This window comes from Penicillium soppii (genome assembly GCF_028829465.1).
Source record: "Penicillium soppii strain IBT 18220 chromosome Unknown utg000002l, whole genome shotgun sequence".
NCBI lineage: Eukaryota > Fungi > Ascomycota > Eurotiomycetes > Eurotiales > Aspergillaceae > Penicillium > Penicillium soppii.
The window spans coordinates 685578-702907 of record NW_026643232.1 but is presented as its reverse complement, the minus strand read 5'-3'; the positions used below and the strand labels follow the sequence as shown (position 1 = coordinate 702907).

Here is a 17330-nt window from a genome sequence, read left to right as displayed (position 1 = left end):
GCTTCCTGGTTTTGATGTCACCTAATCTCACATACCACAGTGTCCATAATGACTTGAATAGGCCGAAGGCCGATAATCTTGACTCTGGGAGTCTTGTCTCAAGGATAATCTATGGGAAATACAACTTGAAAAACTGATGTGTTACTACTTATGCGCAGTGCCAGCCACATGAGCGCTCACAGAGATGTCATAAACTATACTAGAATCAGCGGCTAACGCGTTGATGTATTATCATCAGCACAGAAGCCACAGTCTATATTCGAATTAATGGTAAATAAATTTATGCATTAATGCCCACACAGGAGTCGTAGCGCTCAATAGAATAAGCGGTGAGTACATTAAAGCATTAACTTTAGCAAGGAAATCATAGCCTATACATGAGCTAGCAGAAGCCCCGTTGATGTATTATCGTTAGCATAGACGTAAATTAAAATCAGCGGTGAATACTTTGATGAATTTAAAACAAAACCTGCCTAGACAACAGCGTTGATGGGAATGGAATCAACGCCAACCAGATGTATCAAATCTAGGTTTGTTTTCTAACACGAATTTTCATTGATTCTCGTGCGAATGCAAAAACTTTGAATCACATAAAGAGCTATGAAAGAAAGTTTAATATGTCAAACTGTGAATTACCACTAAGCGCCCTAAGGTCAGAAATCTTCAGACGTAGTTCACTATAGATAAAATTACCTCTCCAATGATGACCCATCATCTTACATAAGGATTAGCGTAGCAGCTACTCCTTGCCTTAATTGCCCAATAATCTAGTACCCGAAATGACTTTGCTGCAGCGAACGGATGAATAGAACTCCATTTCTTAGAATTACGAGTAAGGTAAAGCCTGTCTTTGCAATCCCTATGATCTTAAGATGCATACCGCAAGGGCTTGGACGTAGCAATTCCAAATACTATATTTGGAACAATGTTGGGTTCTAACCTTCAGTTGATTGATCTAATGACGCGCCCGGCATATAACTGATACCGGACCGTGTGTAACATAGGTGAAGAGCCTTTAGTGCGGTAAAGCAATAGGCTCATAATAACTCTGAAAAATGCTACCAACGTACCTTGGCTGCAGATTCTCGTTGCTAGTAAAGACGCCGAGATCCTATACGCTCACTAACACTGGTCCCTTTCCCGTAGCTGCGTAATGCCGGCTGATGACAAAATTGTTATCGTCCTTCGAAATTGAATGGTTAAGCAATAGATCAAATAGGATGAACGCCGTTAGAGCACCTGAATCGTCCTGTATCTTATATATCAGTTTGACCGTGTCTATGGCACGGGGCGCCCCTACATGGGTATCACTTCTACCTGAGTAAAGAATGAATCATCGATTCTATAATGAGCTAGTTTTTGGTGCAAGAGTCAGTTGTTTAATCATGTTATAGATACATGCGAAACCTTTTCCTAAATTTCTTGGATGCCAAACGTACACTATAATGTCTAAAAGCAGCAACGAAAAGCGCTTAAATGATACCTAACTCTTAGATCTTCGCTAGTTCCCGCCATGATCGTACGGCTTCACCAATATGCCACCGTGTCTCCCACAGTTCTCTTGCTTTATATTAGGATATTTTGTTTCTTCGACGACATAATTCATTGTTTTATGCTGCTCGAGTCCTGCTATAACAGATAAATTTAAGTAGCTAGAGCCTAAGAAGTAGGATAGTAAAAGTAACTCAAGTAATTTAAATATTTTAGAAGTACCTATATATATTGCTTATAGATTTCAACCACATAGTAAATACTAGGAAGTGAAAACAACTAGCGAACAATAGCATTTACGGGCAAAGTCTCCGGCTTTTATCACCCTTAACGCCTAGCTAGTGATCATCTTTAACGCATTAAAGTTAAGTTAGAAAGGGCCAGTGCCTAGTTAGTTCATTTATCACGATCGTAAACTGTAAGAGTTAGTTAGTGTACGAGCTTATCTACGCTAAATCTATTATTTCTCGTCCATATCTAAGTTTCCCTTGGGATGATAAAAGATTTATATAGAAATTTCCCTTAGCTTTTATCTGTCACGAAGAATTCAGGATCAATGATCCGAAACCGATTCTGCCGTGTTCCACCGCCTTTCGTAGTTCGTGCCTTACATTGTTTGATTGGATGCCTCAGGCATCACTACCTTAATTGTTTCAGTGTGTTGTTTCTTTCTTTCTTTCTTTCTTTCCCCAGGTTTAGTATTCTAGTTGAATGCACTCTTTTTCATCAAGACTTGGCTCATAACATTAAGAAGGCTATTTCCGGCCGCTAACTCACTATTACTAATATTACTCCTGTACACTAGGACACGGTTAGCCTCACGTGATTATGTAAGTAGTAGAACGGTCGACGGTAGAAGAGTATCTACGATCTACTTATCTACTATCTACGCTTCTATATAGGAAGAACTTAGGGATATATAAGGACACTTATTTCATATATCTAGTTTAGTTCTTCGTCTTTAATCATATATTATTACTTATAAATACCTTTAAAACTTTAGAGATTCTTTACTTGATTATAACTTGACATATACTACGGATAGACTAATACTCCGGTATAGATCTATTCGGCGCACTACCTAGTATCGTTCCTCGATACCCTCGAAAGGACTCATCCCGTAGTAAGACCTGCTAGGCAACGGTAAGGTTGAGAGATAGATCGTGGAGGTTGGAAGTCTGCAGGAAATCAGAGAAGTATCTCCCGATTCTATCTAACATAACTGTGACCAGTTAGCTGTGCGTAACACTATGCTGAGGCCTATATTACTAGACCTAATGAGTATTAAGAACTTCCTTAATCCTATAGATAAGGTGGTGTAAGATAGCATTAAGACTATAGATAATATAGTGCTTGCCTAGTTTTCTAGAGATTTTCATGATGCAGATGCAGAAACCATGCCTAAAACCCCCCTAGTTTCAATAAATGATGCTATTCATGCATTAGAGACGCTTCTTTTATATGAAGAGCAGTAGGATCGGGGCGAAACGCAGTTAATAACCAGCTTGTATAAATACCAGAGGTTAATACAGGCTAGGAGATTGAATGCACAAAAGCAGAAGGATATAAGGGGCTATTTCCTATAGAAATTTGTATGTAAACATGAAATATATATATATTTAGTGTAGTGGGATACCTAGTTAATACGATATATATTGGCCAAGCCAACAGTATCGTACTAGATAGGTTTTACTGTAGTAGGAATTTTATCTGGAACCGAAATGAGTCGTGACTTATCGTGGTGTTGACTGAACCTTAGAACATCAGCCACAAAATCAGGATTCATCAAGTGTCTATCCCATACAGGGTAAGCACCTCAGTTTTGCCAACCAATTCCTCTTTCGCGGGACCCATGACTGCTCCTCTCTCCGGACCCTGAAAGTGCCGCGCCGCAAGTCTGCTGTATGAGCATGACCCTGCTTTTTCCAGTATCCCCCCAAAAATTCCGAATAAAAACTTCAGCCCTCAGGGACTCGCTACTAATCTTACTGAGCTCCAAAATTGTATCACCTGACAGCGACATTTACTGAGGGTCATTCAGTTCAGTCTCTCGTAGTGTACGCCGCGGAGACGAACATGGCACTCTCAGAGCCACCTATCTGGTGTCGAATGTATGTTTGCATCATGGATTGTGATATTCCATTAAAGTAAGGCACTGGCTAACTTCTCAGCTGGCGATCTCGTCGGTATGGTCTATATAATAATCCATTGGGTGTTTCTTACTAATTAATATATAGCGGGTGTCTAACTGTTGAAAGATGTCACGGATGCCTTGGGGACTAGTCGTAAAGCCCAGAAAGAATACGAGATTTTGGTATCAATCATCAACAGCCTGGACCTCTGTTGACTGGAGCTCAAGCACTGCAAATGGGACAGATCTGGGAGGAAGAAATTAAGAGCTACAGGGAAATTGCGACGAATATTAAAAAATTCGTGGCAAGCTTCGTCGAGCCTATTGCGAAATTTGATGTTAAACTAGCTGCTGAATCGCCAAACTGGGTAGTAAGGTTGGGCGCTGCTTGCCGGAAAGTCGAATGGACATTCTTGAAGCCTCTTGTGCAGGACTTCAATTCCCAGCTTAATACTCATGTTGTTATTTTGGGCGCTATATCTAGCCTGTTAAAACTGTATGCTGAAGCTCCATTCGGTACTTCCTTCTACTGGAGGCCTCCCCCCGTAAATACCACTTTAGAGTCGCTGATCCCTTTGCCACAGAAAGTTGGCTGGCAAAAGTTTGAATACACGAGACGACAGCCTATGGTCTAAATCATTTAAGCGCACATACTAACAAAAATGCGACGCAGAAAGGTATTTTTTGAACAGTTATCTGTTTCTATCTTAAACAGAATGTGACTAACTGCTTACTTAAGTACATCATTGGAATTTGTCTATAAACCCACCCTGCAGAGACGAGTTAGCACCACGCGTGAAAATCGTATGGAAACTTTTGACGGAGGCTGTACCTACTAGGTCAGAGCATGATATCTACAACCCCTAGCTAGGCAACTGGTTCATGAAACAAGAGTGGGTGGAGGTGGCAGAATATTTAATGGGCAGACAGGGGCTCATCTAGACTTGAGATGCAAGACAGACTGGCGACTGGACCCCGGCGGCGAACCAGGTGCAGGTGAAGCAGCATTCCCACTAAATATATTTGCTGTATCTGCTGAATGTCTTGGGCTGCGGTATCACATCCCTCCATCCGTGATTATATTATTCTTGAGCTAGGACATCTCTAGCTGGGAAATAATGCCTGAAATGCCTGCGCTCTCTTGTACCTCTTAGCATAAACCCCCTGGTCCATAGAATACTGATCACGAGCGCCGTGTGCCCGCTCAACCAGCGAGCCGACCGCATCGCAAATGCCGCGCCCAGTTGCGGGCGAGAAACCGACAAAGCGACAGTCCCGCTGGGTTGCAGCAAACGCCTCGGCTTCCGCGTGGGACACGGCGGCTTCTTCACCTTGACCTTCACATTCACGTATGGCGGCGATCATTGTCGCAAGGAAGGGGCGGACCCCGGCTTTTTCGCAGCGGCTGCGCATCCCCTGGCAGGCGGCGACTGTTTCGTCCCACGATTCCCTCGACGAAGCATCGCACGTGAAGACGAGGCAGACATGCTGCATGAGGGTGAGGTATGCTGTGCGAGACCCCGCGTTGCTGGGCGGCGGGATGAAGTAGACAGTGTAGAGATACCCGTCGCAAAGGTAATCCGTGTCGAAGTCGTGTGTAGGGTCGAACTCCCAGCAATCCTTCTCCCGCTGGAGTAGCTATAATGAACCGCGCGCGCGGGGTGGGGTGGGCTCGGGGCCGGCTAGGGTAAGGGTTCTCGCAGCAACATTGCATTGCGCTGGGTGGGTACGTACCCTGTAAAGGTCCGAGTAGCCGGCGGCACCTTTGGCGTTCGCGACAATAATGTTCATGGACTGTTTATCGGAACCGGGCTTGCGGGGTAGCTTGGTGGGTGACCGGCTCAAGTCACTCATATGGATGGCGTGAGGGGGTGGGTCAACAGGTTCGCTCTCTGTTGTCGTAGCCAGCGCTGATGATGGCGCGAGCTCGTTGCCATGACTGCCACGACCACGAAGCTTGCGGAACATGAGCCTGGCGCGCGATTTATGTGGAGATAGCTGAGAAAAGATGTCAGGATTGACTGACGGAGATGCTCCGTGATAGTTAACGCTTGAAGAAGTCGGACAACGCCTTAGAGGTATAGGGGCAGGGGGCTACTCTATCTCACCGCCCGGAAGCCTAGAGTATGGACCTCGGGGGTAGTAAGGAGCTAGTTGTTACGCACAGCTAACTGGTCACAGTTATGTTGGATAGAGCCGGGAGATACTTCTCTGATTTCCTGCAGACTTCCAACCTTAACGATCTGTCTCTCAACCTTACCGTTGCCTAGCAGGCCTTACTGCGGAATGAGTCCTTTCGAGGGTATTGAGGAACGATGCCAGGTAGTACGCCGAATGGATCTATACTAAGGTATTAGTCTATCCGTAGTGTATGTCAATTTATAATCAAGTAAAGAGTCTCGAAAGTTCCAAAGGTATTCACAAGTAACAATGTGTGATTGAAGACGAAGAACTAAACTAGATACATGAAATAAGTGTCCTTATATATCCATGAGTTCTTCCTGAGTAGAAGCGTAGATGGTAGAGGAGTAGATCGCGGATACTCTCCTAACGTCGACCGTTCTACTACTCGCATAATCACGTGAGGACTAACCGTGTCCTAGTGTATTGCAGTAATATTGGAGATGGTGAGTCGGGGGCCGGAAATGGCCTTCTCGCGGTAAGCCCTGGTTGTTTGCGAGTATAGTTCGTAATTACCAACAGGGGGCTAGAAACGGCTCCCAAGTCGAAGTATTTCTCTGACTCGTACTAGGGATGTCCCAGTATAGGATCTTACACGTGATCTGCATAACAGATTGATCGATTGGCTCTCGGTGGCCCATCTGTAGGTCGCAGTCCCCACCTGTGATTGGTGACTGGTATGTCCGTAACACAGGTATGCTTTAGATAAGCAAACTCGGTTAATATCTCGTAGCTGGGCAGCGCAAAATGTGTATAGAACAGAATGATGGCACCTTAAATCGAAATGCAAACTTGAACGATTTTAAAGGGTCATCTGTATTTAGTAACCAAACTCAACACGGAACTAATTTTTTTCCATGCTGGACGACCCATCCACACACTTATCAACAGTAGCTTGAAACAAATCATATGTGAAATCAGGGATTAACTTCATCAGCTCAGGCACAAACATCGGCGTAGTTCTGTTTCGGAAAAGCGGCAGATTATCAACTATCATTTCGATTGCCAATTGCCTTAGTCCATGGTAGTTTGCTTGGGTCGAACACACCTCCTCCACGATCTCTGCAAAGGGTAGTGTTTCTGTGGAGTTCAGAAACGATTCGCAGAAATGTCTCTCGGCGTTGCATTTCAGGTCGCTGACCATGAAATAGTCTGCCTCGCCATACATACGCAGGTGAAAATAACTAGGATGATAGCTGACTGCAACATCGAGAACAACATCTGTCATTTGCCCGTTATCCCGATTATCGGTAACGTGTGTTGGGGCGTATCTGTTAGTTGCAGTTGATTCGCTATTCATCTTTGGCCCGTGCTCCGGTTTCCCTGGAATATTGCCCAAAGTTTCTGTAATCCTTTCATAGGAATGTTTGTCAACAAGCACCTCGGGTTCATCAGTGGCAACCATTTCTGCGTGAACCACTTGTGACGATTCTCCTTCAGGTTGCCTATCCATGTTAGGGACGTCTCAATCGCAGGTCTACCTAGATGTGGAATTAGGTGCAGGTAACGGAGGGCTGTAGCTTCCGGTATATAGATATTCAAGCGCTTTTTCAATGGGCGTAGGGTCTTTATCATCCAGCTTAATTGGATGTTCGGTCTCCTGGGAGTCCCCGCAGTTTGTCAGTCTAACTGTTTGAAAGATTTGAGACGTGGAATTATATCACTTAAACCCGGCATACCAAGGTGTGTGAAAGTATTTTGATCTTGGACAAATGGCCAGCTTATGGGCCGTGAAAATCTTATCCTTGCAAACAATGGTCAAAGCGCTGTAGTCTGAGCTGAGACGCAAACCATTCTATGTTAGTGACTAGGCTTCATTTGCACTGTTGGAGAGTGTATGTGTTCTGCTTCTCACTTTGCAATAAGCCCATGGATGGTGTCTTCGTCCTCTCTGTTCTTGTATCTAATTCCGGCTCTCTAGGTCGGCTAGATAGGCAAATTGGCCAATGAAGATCTATTCGTTACATCACGTTGTCCACATTTGATACTGCTCAGTTGGTATAGGATGAAGGATGATCCCACACAGACCGTTAATCAATATATCAACCTCCTTTACAGTTTGTATATAGTAAGGCATCATCTTTCCAGCTCTGGTGCTGTAACCACCCGAATATTGGCGTATGAAACGCTAAATCCTGACTGTATTTCAACCTGCCCTCGACCGCTTGTTCTTCCATTCAATCAATCAATCTTTTCACTGTCCTAGTTGATACCAACGTAGTTTTCTCTGATGGAAAAACACCTCCCATGGTACGAGGCATCTTATCTGTACCCATGCACTACTTCTTATGTGGATGAAGTATGTCTACTGGATTTGCTACCGGAAGACTTGTTGATGCTGATATAGACCCCCTAGCGGAATATTGTATTCGTTGCGGTTAGATAGTAAGCAAGTAGATAATCTAGAGCTGCATTTGTGTCGGAAATTACAATATATATCGTAAAATTGCCACGTATGCTGGCGTTCCTGGTTGACGAAGGTTCCTGCTTGAAGCCGGCACACTAATTTTCTACCATGATCATATCAATCAACTTGTCCGTACAAAGACTCCCATGCCTTCAATGCTGAAGGGTACGTGGCTCACTCGTCTTAACGCCAGGCTTGAAAGTATCGAGAATTCATGGTGCGTGACAAAGCTTCAAAATTTATCCGAGGATCCTTTGGATCAATTGGATCCAGCCACTCCATGTCAGTGAACCCCGCCTTCCGGGAACAAGACTCATAAACTGCCCGTTGAAGCATATAGCATTCAAAAGTGAAATGGGAACAATTATCGGCAGTGAACTGAAGCTTCACGCCTCCGGGGACATGCTTCAAGACTTTAGCCTCAATTCCCCACTGATATCCTGAAGGGAATGGAGTCTCGAGCATATCAAAATTCGGTACCACACCAATACATCTGCCACCAGGCTTCAAGTGAGCGAAAATGTTCTGCCACATTGCCAACTGCTCCTCGGCACTGGAGGCATAATTGAGAAGCCAACAGGCGAAGACAATGTCAAACTTGCCCATATGGATTGGCTTGCTGCAATCTGCAGTGTAGAACTCGAAGCGGCTATCGCCTTCAAACTGGCGGCTTGCAGCTTGAATCATGCTCGATGAGATATCTATTCCAACTACTCGTCGAGCCCCGTGCTCAATTGCTTTGCCGGACATGAAGCCATTACCGCAGGCGAGGTCAAGTACTTCCATTCCTTGGATATTTCCAAGGTAGGCGAGTAGGGTGGCGGTATCAAGCAAGTCAGATGGCAGCTGCTTGATCAAACTGTAGTCGCCTCCGATTTTATCGTACTGTGTGGACTGTGTGGTCATTGTATAAGATATATACTCGGTGTAGGGAGATTCTTATAGTATAAAGTATGAGTGAGTTAGACTTGGGGGCTGACAATAATTTTAAACACTCTTGTTGTTAATGACTCTCTCAACACGTCACTAATTGCTTGCGTGGCTCGCAGTTACTCTCACCGCATCGATTCACGGACAGTCTCAAAGAACCATGAGCATACGTAGTATGAGGGGTAAGCGAACAAACCATACACCGTCGCAGCAGCCACACTAATACTCTTTACTTCCTAGAAACCTGTTTGGACTGATTCAACCAGCGAGAAATTTCGAGATGTAGATATGAACCATTCCACAGTCCTAGGAATGCTGCCTATGATGAACATTGCCACGTGTTGCGTCATTTGCCAATCTTACTTTAAACATTTGTAGATCGTGTAGCACCCTCCGACACGAACAACTTCCAAAAAGTCAATATTCAGGGATAGTTAAGACAGCCAACTTTGAAGAGTCTCTGTGATGCAGTCGATGGTATGTACTATTCTGCACCAAACAGAATGATAAGCTTCGTACCTAATGATTGAGCTATGAGGCATAAAAAGGATAAGATAAGATAAAATCCAAGTTAACTAAATCAAATCAAATTGTCAGGCTTCTCAGATTCCTCTGAAAACCTCCCAAATCTTAGCGTAATCGAAGACTTAGCATTCACCATTCTAGACGAAGTTTAGCCGTATCTGGATTTGAAGTAAGAAGGGGGTGGAAATCCCGATAATACGAGCAAATTCAACAAGACAGAAATAAATCGAGCAAGACCTCGATTCCGGTGAAGCGAAGCGAGGATTAGCCTATCATAGCACTACATTGTCAGAGATAGAAAGCTCTAGTAGATCGGTTATATAACCTTCATCTAAATCCTCCCTCCATGTTCAACTTTCATCTCCACAATAAGAACTCGACCGCCATCATTCAGGACTAAGCCATAGACACTTCCACGGCTAGATTCGAATACTTGCTATATTCGAGACCACAGATTGCTCTGATCACTCACTGCTATGCCTTGCTTGATATCGCCCTTTTCATCCACAACGGTAGCTAACCCATCGACAAGATCGAGAATGCGCTAGGGCATCAAGTTAAGGCCTCGAGCAGCCTGCTCAGATCCGGATGTTGAAGTAAAAGAGGACTCTTCGTGGAGCTGTTTCGTGAAAAGGTCGGTACCGAGGTACCTGTACCGGCCAGCTTTAGAAGGACCACTTTTTCTGATAACTTGGCAGGGCCCCCGGCCCTTTAGAAGAAGGAAATCACTAAAACGAATTGAGGAACAAAGTAAATCTGTGGTGGTAAGAGTCCTTTTTGTGTCTTCTGACTCTCTATCGTAATACCCCATCTTAGAGGACTTAAATTTAGCAAACTAATTGTAGATTGTAAGGTGTGATTGATTTGCTTCTGTGGCAGTTGGCTAACACTGCGACGCTCGATAGAGATGTGTACGGATATGAATAAGAATTCAAGAGTTAGGGGAATGCGCGTTGTATTTATCTGCGTAGTTATCGATCTTTTAACTCTTCGAAGCTAGCAATGTCTAAGTGAGCCCTAGACTACTACTGTACTTGATCATATATAGTGGCATATGTATTTAATACATCTGATCAATAGATTGGGGCTATAACCAACCAGACTAGAGACCGTAGTAGCTTCGACGATTCTGGATGATAATCTGACCGGACCGGGATTATTGACTTTATCATATTCACCGGTAGTCATTGCTACTCGGGGAGACCGAAAGAGCGGTGTGCGAAGCTAGTGTCTCCTACTGTAAAAACTATACTCTTTACTAGTTAAAAACATAGATAGTGCCTTACAATCCCTTGCTTACTTGTAGATAATACTTATGACCCTGTCCATCACCATATTCAGCCAGACGGTTGGTGGGCCTCGCTAAGCTACGGGGTGGCTTTAGCTAACCTATATAGCACTGTCGGGGAATTATATAGCCGTGCCGCCTAGGGTTTCGATTAGAGCTGCCTAAAGTATACTATTGTATTACTGTATCTGACTGAAAAACTTTAATGACTATATCGCTATAAGAAATTTGAGGGTTTGCATAATGAGTATTGGGTCATGGATTATGTCACCACGGGGCGAGTGCTAAGCTCGGTGCCCGGACGAACTGTCGATCAGCTAGCCACAGAAGGTACATAGGCAAATCGACGTAAGGCTCACACGGCTGCAGGGGTGGGTTTATTTACGTCACTCTACTTGGGCCAGGGTGAGACAAGACAGAAACTGTGGACATCCTTGAACTTCTGCAGGGGCGTACGTAGACGACTGCTGGGACGAGAAAATGCGGCCGCAAGAAATGGCGCCACTTTAATATACCATGGAGACATGGTCGGAAAACATTAGCTTTCCGTTCAGACTCGTGCCTACCCTCTACTTAGGTCTCGTTGATGTGAACTCTAATTTCTGTAAATTATGTGATGTGATACTCATTACTGATGGGTGATTTCATTTTCCTTGACCCCTCGCTTTTAGCTGATTTCCCACCTACGCACTACTATCGAAAAACACGGTTAATGAAGGTGAGGGTGCTAGGATTCGGGCTCAGAATCTCCACAATTGTAGTTCCGACTCAGGTACCTATTTTATCGAAATCGGCTTGACTAATACACACATTATTATTATTTCCTAGCCACCCGCTGTTTAGTTGCACCCTCTTACTGTTATATTTCTCAAATATGGCAGATTCCCAAGGTTGTTATTTACAATTTTGGTACCCTGCAAGGAAGGATGGTACTTAGGTAATTCGACGGAACGGTACAAGAAGAAACACCTCACCAGACTCTTCAGGCACTTGCCTTCTCACATTTTGCCTCGTTTGCTGCGAATCTTCTGGAACCTTGGTCTATTTACAGAACACCTATTATACAGTAAACCCTGTATCATGCCATCGAATACAGTAGGTATAAATTTAATTAACGAACTAAGCTCATTGTAGACTAGCGCACGGATGTGGCGCTGAGAAAGAGCGAAAGAGTTGTAAGTCTTGTAGAAGCCGAACTTGTCAGCTACTGTATTAAGGGAAACACGCAATTGTATTGAAAGTCCTTTGCCGGGACGCGTTGATCTAGTTCAACCTGCTCGATAAAATCTCGCACATGGAGAATAGCAGGGAAAGATTTATTTGATGCCATATTCAAATAATTCAGTGAAGAGAGAGCACCCAGTCGCAAGGAAAAATTCAAGAAAAGTGTGGACTATCATCAGCGGATGATATTATTGGGGAAAGGTGAGCCAGCCAATTGACTTTGTTTTCTTGGTGCATGCGATCGTCAGCAGATACGGGCAAAAATGTGATACATCTCAAACTCCGAGCATATATGCAAAATTGATGTAGTTAGTTGAGGATACAGGTCTACAGCTTATCAATGCAAAGAGAACGTGTTGATAGATGATTGGAAATGTATTTGCGGGATCAATTGTAAGGGTTGACCTGCCACGCCCTAATGGTCCCTTGTTGCAGCAAATGCAGCCTTCCCATTGCTTCAAGTAAACCAGGGTCAGGTCTGTGCTCGATATCACTCATGCTGATCGGCTGTAGAAGGTAAAGACCACTCAGTGATCGCAAGCGTGACAGCTGTACGTACGTAGAGCAGTGCTTTCGATGGGAGTCTTGCCGCCGATTCTGATCCTGTATATGAAGTAGATTTAACGTTGGTTCAAAAATTCTTGCTAAACTATCCAATGTTGCTATTCCCACGGATCCTGCTATCGAGGCTAATGGATGGTATGCCAACTCTCGTACTTCATTATGCTGGCCAAATTCTGGCCCTTGCATAGCTCCTTCATGAAGGGAAAAAAAGGGGGGTTGCGAATAACTTCTAAGTTCGGCAATTCTGCGGGCCGAGTGTTTAGCTTCCGGCCGTTAGTTTTGGTGGCATGTGGGTCCATGGTACTCCGTTAAATATTTCCATTTCGCGCGTATGAAAGTGAAGGAATGTGGGCCCGCGGACCGCACATGAAGTATGGGAGATCCGCTATGTACACAGATCCTGGTAATCACTTTAATCCCGAAATGATAGCTTTGTTTCTCCCGGTATTGAAAGCAGACAACGCCAGTCTTGCCACCAAATATTGAACACTCCAGAAGCTAGCACAGGAATGTATCTTTGCAACAGCAGTAATTGATCCAGAGCGGTGATATCTTGATCGATCCAAGCGACTTAGCCCGTCATGGGCTTAGTGGGCGGTTTATCAGGAAGTCAAGGAATGGTAGAACTATAATAGGTCTAGTGAAGAGACGTTAGCCTCAACCTCTAGATGGATTATTTTTTTTCTGTCATTACCACCCCGCGCCCCACCCGATTCAAAAAAGTGCCAATTGCAACCAGGAAATTGTAGTAGACGTACATATCACGTTCCTATTTCGAGGGCCGTTGTTTTTTTTTAAAAACCACTTAGCTCCTTCAGACCCCAGCGCACGAGCAAGCACCTTTTTTTGGCTTTTCTTCTTTAGAAAAGGAGAGAGAAAGAGGATAAGTAAAAGACATATACTTTGTCTGTCATCACAGTGTGTTTCATTCCATGATGTTGTTTCCGTAGCATGTCAGCATTCATGCGCTCTCAGACATGGGTTAACACTGAGAGCAGTTCTGAGAAAGTTGAGCGGAATTTGAAAGCCAGTACTGGAGCTTGGATCGGACCTTGAGACTAGAAGGAAAGTGAGCTTAACAAAATTGCTAAGCTTAGCCAGACAATGCTCTACACGTTGTCCATCTAAGAAGAATAAAGAGTCAGCGGGGGTAAAATTGTGCATCTGCCGACGTCCGCATGCTTCCATCTGAATGGAAACAACACGTCAATACAAATCTATACATCTGGTACAATACTAAAACATGGAATCGGTGTGTCTTTGCATTTTGCATTACAGTATATAAAAGCATGCTTGATCTCTATCTCTGAGAAGGGAAATCTTACAACAAGGCATCTTAGGATTCTTATTCTCTCTGACTTCTTTTCCTTTTTCTCTCACCCCCACCGCGCTTGCCACCTCCACAGCTAGTTTTGGGACCGCAAATCTCTGAGTCTGAATAGCATATTGATTTCACAGAATATAGCATACAGAGAACGCAACAACCAATTGGGGCTCATTGAATATGGATTTTTTCCCGATATAGAGCCGGAAGTTTATGTGGAACATTCATGTACATCCTGAGCAATTTTCAACTACCATATATTTTTGGGGGGTTGTGTCAAAACTCACTTTTCAGTGGGAGCCAGAGTATAGTTTATGGGTACCGAAACCAAAGTTGACATGATTCGTTGGACAGAGTCATATTCTCACTTCTGTTTATAGTCCTCTAATACTGTATCAGATTATGGTCTTGCCAGCCAGAATACAGTCATGAGGGAAATCTGCTTCCGCCCTGAGGACTGTAGCATTTACCCATCCCGTAGTCTAGATCGACATAGAACTCCTAGGTCACCTCTCCACTAACCAACGGTGTATTATGGCAGCGCTTCCAGACCAGTAGACACAGTGGTATATCCCGAGCTTATGGTTGGCCCGTATGTTTATGCAGCCTAATACGCTCGTTCATCACGTACGAATTGTGGGCAACCTCGCACAAATAATTGTGGTTCCTACACCGACTTCTATGCCAATTTTAAGAGCTAGCTTAGCTAGGAGGCGCAGGGAGGTAACTCCTGCTAGTGAATAGATAGTCTAATTAATACTATTAACTAGTCCTCCTGATTAGTATCCGACATCTGCGATAAGCAAAATAAGAAGCGATGTCCATAAGTGTATCGTCGACAAGCTAGATATTCCTCTAGGTCGAGTATGGAAGCTCATATACCATATTTACATTTGACTTAAAATTGAAGATTAATTGGGCGCGCCTTCTAGGTCACCGACAAAGTTACGTTGACAGAAGATCTGGCGGCTGACGACTCTGGTCTCGTCAGTATGACCGCCAATCTCGAAGAGATTAGTTACCCATTGTTGGTTTTTTGCGGTCCAGATATTCTAATCATGTGCTGATAATTTGGAATAAACATAACAGACACGGAGACGGAACCTTGGTCCAAGGGTAGGTGTATTCGGGTTCATTTATTGATTTGTGTTTCCAGCTGATTTTTCGACATAACATTGGAATATGTGGTCAAGATCGTTGCCCAAAAGGTTTGATGATAGTCATATTCGTGCGCAGTGACATCGAAAGTTTCATCTAGGATTCAAATAGCTACTCATCGCGATTTAAGGATGGATTTTGAATGCCAATTAGTTCAATTTTCGTAAACCTAGCACGTGTTCATTTTTAAACCCTACAATGTATGTATATCTCGCAGTTTCATTAGCTGTCTCATTTTTTCCCATACAGAGACTATATTCTTGATCATAACAAATAGGATACTTTGTTGTGAACTGAAGATCGACCATCGGCGAAAGGATTGTTACTAGATTCTTGATTAAAGTCTTTATAATCGGAAATACTGCTACACGACAAGTTCTTATGATAAGAATGAATATAATTTACTTTCGGATGCCGAATTCACTATATATAAGTAAATTAAATGAACAATGATTTGAATATATATCTCTCCAGATATTACGCATGTCAGATGTTAACGGAGGGTAATTCCAGGTTCTTTACCTTCTCACCTTGCGATAAAACAGCATTGTCACCATATTTTATCCTTTCATGTGGTGTCCAGTACATACGACCACAGGTTGTGGATCACATGGCTTCCTGTCCGCTCAGCCGCACTTGAGCCACATACTATGCGCAGCCAGTTCTCAATGCGCCCTGAAACTCAGACTGGCATTAATTACTGCGCTAGGGTGAGTGTGGGTGATACGGGTGATACGGGTGAGAGGGGTGATACGGGTGAGAGGGGTGAGAGGGTGGGATATCTCATACGGAGGTGAACAAACACGTTTGCTTTCATTTGAGCAAGTCCAAGAGATAAATACCAGCTGCGGGGCACACCTACGGGTCTGCTATTTTTCTTTGATCCCTCCCTGAGCGATCATAAGATGCTCCCAGAGGATATCCAAAGGAAACTCGAATAGCGGATTGCACAAGTTGCGCCAGTGGTTTCACACGCAAGAATCAGAACGAGTGGGAAGATCAAGACAAAATTATAAGCCATAAAGAACGAGCCCCAGCTACTCGCCGAAGCGATAAGAAAACAAACATTGAATTGAGCACTGTATGTTATTTTGTGAAGACTTATACGGCGTGCTATATCCGTCAGATGAGTGTTGTCCCGTAATGAATCTACCAATGCCAGCTTTTCTATCGACGAGCCTGACACTACCCCGCAACTCCTTTAAACCCTCTGCGAAAGACTATGTTGCAACGAGAAAAAGCTGCTGTTACAAAATTCTGCGTGCTTGAATTTCATCAACTTCACTTTAAGACCGATCACTCAATCAATCAAAGTTCAATTAACCTGTTGCAGTCTGACTAGTTGCGTATACTTAGAAGCAACATTACTACAAGAGTTCTTTATACAGAACAAGATCAAAGAAGCGAAGGAAGAGAGGTAATTACACTTGATATATGTATAATTGATCTAATTTGTGATACGGAGGAAAAGAAAAGCTAAGAAGAGGAGTAGGATATATAGGATATTAAGGATATAGGTGAGTGTAAGGTTAAACTAACCCCATTCTCTAATTCAGAGAGTAATACTTAACTACGTGCCGATTTAAGGCCCGCAAATGTGTTAGACGCGATAAGCATGTATATAATTATCGTTAAGGACAAAATGCGTTGATATGATTCAAATTGAAATCAAAATTTAATTCTATAAGTAGATAAATTACCAAAAATACACAAGTAGAATGTATAAATTATGAAGAGCACGGGCTCTACAGTTTCGCCTCACTTTAGAAACCATTAGAGCCCCAAAGAAACCATTGCGGTTTCTAGACCTCGCCCCAAAGCCGGCCCCAATTTCTGTTTGGATTGGGCCGATTTTGCGGGTTTGCGGTCTATAGCGATGTCTATACCGTACTGCAAGACGTATTATAAGGCCTTCTTAACACTTAGGTCCTGACATAAGGACACCGGAGGGGGGGAGGGCGAAGCATCTTACAGGCGCTTAAATAAACTGGGCGAAAAGGGAGAAAACTAGAATTCAGCTGAAAGTAACCATTCTCGGCGTCGTTTTGGTAGCTAGTGGAAACGAGGAGAACAATCGTGTAAGTCAATCGTTAACATCAGGATCGGA

At 43.7% G+C, this 17330-nt stretch overlaps 4 protein-coding genes across 4 annotated transcripts; 1 reads left to right on the top strand and 3 right to left on the bottom strand.

Annotated features, from left to right (window-relative positions):
• Nucleotides 1–3567: 3567 nt before the first annotated feature.
• Nucleotides 3568–4257, top strand: N7529_001617 (uncharacterized protein; the record flags this gene model as incomplete). The annotated part of the gene is made up of 2 exons (XM_057237148.1): nucleotides 3568–3602; nucleotides 3792–4257. 2 exons carry the CDS (start codon nucleotides 3568–3570, stop codon nucleotides 4255–4257), a joined length of 501 nt encoding a protein of 166 aa, XP_057101835.1.
• A 469-nt stretch (nucleotides 4258–4726) lies between these two features.
• N7529_001616 (uncharacterized protein) lies at nucleotides 4727–5590 on the bottom strand (the record flags this gene model as incomplete). The annotated part of the gene is made up of 2 exons (XM_057237147.1): nucleotides 4727–5260; nucleotides 5357–5590. The coding sequence occupies 2 exons, from the start codon at nucleotides 5588–5590 to the stop codon at nucleotides 4727–4729; spliced, it is 768 nt and encodes a 255-aa protein (XP_057101834.1).
• A 1057-nt stretch (nucleotides 5591–6647) lies between these two features.
• N7529_001615 (uncharacterized protein) lies at nucleotides 6648–7256 on the bottom strand (the record flags this gene model as incomplete). The annotated part of the gene is made up of 1 exon (XM_057237146.1): nucleotides 6648–7256. One exon carries the CDS (start codon nucleotides 7254–7256, stop codon nucleotides 6648–6650), a length of 609 nt encoding a protein of 202 aa, XP_057101833.1.
• A 1137-nt stretch (nucleotides 7257–8393) lies between these two features.
• Nucleotides 8394–9116, bottom strand: N7529_001614 (class I SAM-dependent methyltransferase; the record flags this gene model as incomplete). Its single annotated transcript, XM_057237145.1, has 1 exon — nucleotides 8394–9116. One exon carries the CDS (start codon nucleotides 9114–9116, stop codon nucleotides 8394–8396), a length of 723 nt encoding a protein of 240 aa, XP_057101832.1.
• Nucleotides 9117–17330: the final 8214 nt, after the last annotated feature.